The sequence below is a fragment of the Nelusetta ayraudi genome, unplaced genomic scaffold (assembly GCF_046127955.1).
Source record: "Nelusetta ayraudi isolate G7.1 ecotype Tasmania unplaced genomic scaffold, CSIRO-AGI_Nayr_v1 ptg000135l, whole genome shotgun sequence".
Classification (NCBI taxonomy): domain Eukaryota; kingdom Metazoa; phylum Chordata; class Actinopteri; order Tetraodontiformes; family Monacanthidae; genus Nelusetta; species Nelusetta ayraudi.
Genome location: NW_027466185.1, coordinates 20,364,745 through 20,370,884, shown reverse-complemented (window position 1 = coordinate 20,370,884; position 6,140 = coordinate 20,364,745). Strand labels below are relative to the sequence as shown.

At 44.0% G+C, this 6,140-nt stretch overlaps 1 protein-coding gene across 3 annotated transcripts in view; it reads right to left on the bottom strand.

Annotated features, from left to right (window-relative positions):
• Positions 1-308: 308 nt before the first annotated feature.
• col22a1 (collagen, type XXII, alpha 1) overlaps positions 309-6,140 on the bottom strand; it is a 48,576-nt gene continuing 42,744 nt past the window's right edge. For all 3 annotated transcript variants that reach the window (XM_076011384.1, XM_076011385.1, XM_076011387.1), the window contains 8 exons: positions 5,670-5,741; positions 5,542-5,577; positions 5,406-5,450; positions 5,006-5,185; positions 4,853-4,919; positions 4,580-4,762; positions 4,404-4,481; positions 309-3,786 (listed from right to left, as the gene is read on the bottom strand). In XM_076011384.1, coding sequence (XP_075867499.1) covers positions 3,593-3,786; positions 4,404-4,481; positions 4,580-4,762; positions 4,853-4,919; positions 5,006-5,185; positions 5,406-5,450; positions 5,542-5,577; positions 5,670-5,741 — 855 coding nt within the window. In that variant the 3' untranslated portion in view covers positions 309-3,592. The remainder of the gene's footprint in view (positions 3,787-4,403; positions 4,482-4,579; positions 4,763-4,852; positions 4,920-5,005; positions 5,186-5,405; positions 5,451-5,541; positions 5,578-5,669; positions 5,742-6,140) is intronic.

Sequence of the window (6,140 nt, the reverse complement as noted above, 5' to 3'; positions counted from 1 at the left end):
CTGCTTGGTTACAAGTAAGAGTCAAAATCGTCTCTCGTCTCTCTCACAGACACCATCATCACAGATTAAACATGACTGGAGCTAAAATGCAGGACAGGAAAATCAGTGCAACTCCAGTCCAGTTTGGAAGTTTTGGTTTTTGCTGTTAGTTTTTGTTGGTGTTTATTAATTATAGTTTGTCTCGGGTCAACATTGATGGATTTCGAAAAAGAAATCCATCGACATTCAACATTGTCGTTTTTTTTTTTTTTCAACAGGGCTAGAACAGCGTTGCTCATTAAGTCAAAATAAGTAATTAATAGTCTCTATTATAAAATGAATCTGTCCCAATCTTTATTATACAATACAGTACTAAGTCTTTCCAATACTTACAACAGACTACTAATTAATGTCAAATATCTTAGCACCAATTCAACAAGGCAAAAGTGATGTGTGGAAACCTGTTTAGGAAGTTTTGCAGTTGCATTTAGACACATCTTTAATTGGCTGAAACAATGAATAACTTAGCAGAAGACACCATTAAAAAAAAAAAGTGAAGTAATAGTTGAGTTAGTTGAGAAAGAGTTGTGTGTGTGCAGCAATGTACAGTCACATCCAAACTGTTGACAAGAGTAAGAAGCATTAATACTGACGCAGTTATGTTGCTTGATAAAAAAAAAAAAAACACTCCAGCCAATAGAAATGTAATTATATATAAGTATGAAACAAACAGTTGAATTTGTTTATGCAAACAAAACACTCAGAACAAACTTCGTAATGCTTAATGGTTCTGGCTCTTAACCTGAGTGGCTCTGTCTCATTGGCATTGAGTTTCAACCACCTTGCTTTGGAAAATAACACCAAGGTACATGAAAGTGAGTAAGTCTGCACAGTCACAATTATATGACTCTAAAAACAGAACCCATGCATCCACTAGTGGCAAAAGATGTCCAATTGGCACGCTGCCAATCCAATAATGACCTCTGTGTTAACCAAGCTGATAAGTGGAGGTTGTTGCGTCTTCAGAAGATAGATTTTTTCCAATGATGCCAATCAAGGTTCAGTTCCACTTAGATTACTAGATGACTCTTGTGCTTGCTACCTCTGGATTGCTCATATTTCAACCCTGAAATCACACTTGTTTGTTTAGGTTAAGCAGCGGTGAATTAAGTTTCCAGCGGGTCTTAAAATTGGTGGATGTCGTAACGAAGCAATCAAGCAAGACGAGGAAGTAAAGGCCAAACAAGACAGAAAATAAAAAGAGAAAATAAAAGTCTCTTTAGCTGCTTGCCAAAGACTCACTTGTGCTGCAGCAGCCGTGGTTTATATTAGAAGTGAAAGCGCAAAATGCCGCTAAAGGCGCGTCTTACTATCCAAAAGGGTTTACTGTCAACCTGACTGGCATGATCAAGGGTCCTGCATAAACAAAAGTGCACAGTGGCAAACTATGGAGCCAGAAATGTACGGCTGATACTTTCCTCTAGCAACGATAGGGAAACCCTCAAGACTTAACAACCTGCTTCTCTTAGCAGGAACATTTCTGCTCTGTTTGAATGTTACAGAGAGAAGGTTCATCCAGTCTTGCTGGTTTCAAATGTTTTCTACGCGCTCTTTATCAGATGGAGCTAAAGGATTCGATAGGCCTTCCCTCTGTCATCCCATCATCGCCTTTGTCGTGCTAAATTGAATTTCACTCAGCTAAACTTTATGGATTGCACCGGTATCTATATGCCATTTTTCATGTCAATATGGATGCCAGGGAAAAGGTCTTTACTTGTGAGAGCAACAATTTTAGTGTAGCTGCCCTTAGTTTCCCTTAGTAATTACATTTTTTGGATGCCCCCCTGCCTTAAAACAGTGAAACAAGTACATGAGCTGGAGTTGAGCTCGTAACCCCTCACACTGGATAACTTTCGCAATAGATGATGACCACGCTCAGGTCATGGAAGCGATGACCTCTCGCCTTTCTAGAAGGTTGCGTTGAAAAACCTTCAGCTTCTGAAGTGGTTCTCCATGTTTCTTGAGAGAAGGTGAACGTGGCACTTTTTTTTTTACTGAGGCTACTTTACACAGATCTTTGGCCAGAACACCCTCTCCAACCCCCGAGGGCCAGAGAGAGGTGTAATTACTCCGAGAGGGGCGCGAGGCAAAGCACCTTCCAAATGGTTGTCCCACAATGCTCTGGTCATTAAGATGCAGGGAAGCCACTCTCTAATTTTAGGCTCCAAGGGACAAGTGAGAAAAGCAACGTCACCCTTTTAAAAAGAGCAAGGCTGCGCAGTCCAGGCACTGCCACAGCGTCTGAACTTAATAAGCCTCACCGAGCAGAAGGGAAGTGACACATTTGAAGAAAAGGGCTGTGAAACGAGCAGCTTTTCAAAGAGACGTTGAACAAAGGCTGTGATTACAGCACCTCCTCAAAGTTGTTTACTGCCGGCGCCAACGCATACGTCCTAACCACTTCATTAAGCATAAAAAGGAAGTGTTTTAACAAATACACCTCTATTCCCCTTTCCCTTACAGGCTGAGTCTGGAATCAAAACACTATTTAAAAAAAAATGCATTTACATCAAACCTCTTTTAAGATCAAATCATTTCAAAATGAAGCATGCACCCAACTGGATTCAATTTTGATTTAAATCGTTGATGGCAACGTTATCGCGTTAGCATCTCAGCGGCAAGACCAACAAAATGTTTGGAATGAAATGCGTCCTGTGTCGTTCAAGGCTTCAAAGCATCAGCAGCACCAAGGCTCGAGTTCATGAGTGATTTTTGCTGCCTCCAGTTTGTTCCCAGAGCAAAATCTGGTTTCGCTTCTGTGTGAATAAATCGAAGTTGATTGCTGTTGCATGCCGAGTGACTTGCTTGATGGGAATCATCCTCACTGTTATTTTTACTTCAGCTCCTTATTTAGGAGGCGCATGGTGCCAAAGTGTGGGTGGGGAAGAATGGCTGCTCGGGGGCAGCAACGCGGTCATTCATCCGCCTGCATAGCGACTCATTAACGCTCCTCCTACGCAAAATCACTGCAGGCATTTGGGATCACGCTGTCCCTTCTCTATTCACACCAATGGCATCGAATCAAATTAGCCCCTTGACTGAGTTATTGCAAATAGACTAATGGAAGATCCCAGAATCAATGTTGTGAGCCTGACAGTTAGACGTAGGACAGTGTGGGATGTGAAATGTTACAGAGTAAATATGGGAGTATTTGGAAAAAAAGAAGAAAAAAAAAAAGACAGCGATGAAATATGTTCATGTAACACAACTAAAACCACAGAGATAATTGCCAAGGAGAATCTTCACCCGTGATGGGGGACACTTGGAAGGAGGGAGCTGCTTCGTCCTTGTTATTTTCCTTTAGATCTCACAGGAAGCATGCAAATGAGGAAATCAAATACACGCTTGTTTAGCTGCCCTCGTTGCCCATGTCAAATCCGAAATAGTCCCTTGGTGATAAATTTCCATTCCTCCAAAGCGTCATACAGGGGAAAAAAAAAAAAGTGACCGTCAGTCCGCCACACTGAGTTTGTCTTGAGAGAGTTCTTGATTCAGGCTGACGAAAGTTCATAAATACAGCTGGACTCCAAGCTCTTTGTGATCTCGTCTTTCTTTAAGTCCCCTTGACATTTTTGGTGTGGGGTCTTTGTGCCAGACTGGCATAATAGGCACACTGGCTCGGGTCACATTGGCCCGGAGGCCCCGAGGGTCCAGGTTGGCCGTGAGGGCCGGGGTTTCCAGGCTCGCCCTGGGCTCCGGCTTGTCCTGGGCTTCCATCTTTGCCGTACCCGGGCAGACCAGCTGGACCTGTGGAAGGGCAAGTGAGGGATTAGAGGATGCAATAAACAAGCTGCGTTTTTTGCTAAATAAAAGCAATATTTCTGACATTTCGACAAAGTACAATTGAGATATGCGGGTGTTTCCATTGAATGGTGTGAAGCACACAAGCCATAATTCTCGTAAAAATCTCGTCCTGCGAGACCCCACTTTCAGGGGGAATGAAGGTACAAAACATTTTGTGTTTTCACTTGACGTGAACTGGTCACATGACTCCGTATGTCTCGTCCGGAGACGTGCAAATGCGAAAAACGTTTTTTCGAAGTTTAGGTGTTCTTTTTATTGTGATATTTAGGTTTTGCGCAATTCTGGGAGTAAAATGGAAATGCAGCTACAGAGATGCACCACGCCTACATCGATATGATTCTCTTTTGATTGTCCTTTTCACATTTGAGCATATGAGGAAACACCTCAATCGACTTAATGCAATTCAAAAAGCTCCAATAGTCTTGCCTAACCAATAGGTGGCGATATATTTGCGATAAGTTTGTTTTTCTTTTTGCGTAGAGTAGTGGTTAAAATCCAAACAACAATAGTCAAACAATAAGCTGTGGAGAATATCAAGTGAATAGAAAACTGGTTGTTACCTATTGGTCCAGGAGGTCCTTTCTCTCCTCTTTCACCAATACCAGGCTCTCCCTTGTCTCCTTTACCTCCTTTCTCACCTGGATTGACAATGAGAGAATACCATGCCCATGGTTTTCTGCAATTCTGCACATTTCTCAGTCAAAGGTTTCTGTTGACCAAGTGTGTGGAGCTCTACCTTGAGGTCCCATCGGTCCCCTTGATCCTTCTCCGCCATTTAGTCCTGGCATACCGGGTTCTCCAGGGGGGCCAGGCCGTCCAGTGTTGCCATCTTTGCCTGAAGGGCCTGGTGGGCCTGGACGACCCATTGTGCTCTTCACGTGGGCCGGCTGCATTTGAGCCATGAAGTAAGCCATTTTGGCTGGGTGGAAGAAGAGAGTGGTTTCAATCTCATTCATCTCCCGTGACTAGCCTAGTTGAAGTTCACATCACACTGAAACCGCCTTCTCACCATCCAGTTGTTTCGCCAGCTCCTCCTGGATGAGCCTCCTCATTTGCTCCAGTGACACTGACTCTCCCTGAAACAACAGCGATTGATAATAGTCAAAATTACCCATGGCAAAATGTGCAGCGTGTAACAACAACATTTAAAGATACGTCTTACCCTCTGTCCAGGAAGACCAGGGTTTCCAGAAGGTCCTTGCTGCCCAGGAGATCCCATTTCTCCCGGAGGGCCCGACATACCCATCATCCCCGTATGGCCCTTTCTGCCTGGAGTTCCAGGGTTTCCTGGCATACCTGGCTCTCCTGAGTGTCCTTTATCTCCCTTTTTACCAGGGTCTCCCTGGATAGAAGATATCAGTGTTGTATGTGTAAATGTATGAGCTGAGCTTATTGGGCTGGTGAAAAGCACATGAGTCCCTGCAAATCAACTCTTTTTGACTTTGACTCTGTGAGGTAAACCCTTGAAAAATGTGATATAATTGTACATTTATAGTCAAATTGAATAAATCTAGGAGTCCTTTGTACAACACAAAATTGACTTAGTAGACAATGGTCCTCACCTTATCTCCTTTAAAGCCGCGATCACCAACTCTGCCAGGCATTCCCTATAAAACACCCAAAACAAGGGACTTGAGGGACGTTCTCTACCATTTACAAGATTTCGTAGCATCGGTCATGTTTGACTCTGAGTGGTACCTGTTTTCCTTCAGGGCCAGCCGGACCAGGTGGACCCTGCAAATCCAGAAAATGAATATTAACTGCAGCCGTTTAAATCCAAAGCTGTAATAATCTTTGAATCGACGTTTGTCAAATGTAGCACTCACCGGGGGGCCTTTAGGACCGCTAAAGCCTGGTAATCCCGGACTGCCAGGCTCTCCCTTGTCCCCGCGGAGACCCTGCGCGACAGCACAGACATAACCGTTCATCGCATGCCGCCCACGTGGCCTCGTTTCGCCCGTGTCCTAAAAGCCTTGGTCATTACCGAGGATACGACAAGATTAACATTTAGCTGCGGCTCTTCTCGGCATGCAGCCGTGCCACGGATAAAACAAATCTCAGGAAGCAATCTTGCAGTGGGACATGGCAGCTTGAAGAGATTAAAATTCATATTTACAGGGGGACATGCGAGCCCAGAGACAAGCTGGCCGTTGCAGAGTGGGGGAATTCATTACTGCTTGCAGAAATTCAGAGGATGTCTGTTTCACTCTTTCGAAAGTGAAATCTGCACTCTACGCACTAGATCGCTGGAGTGACCCACTAAATTCCGCCTGGTAACATTTTCTCGCAAATATGTG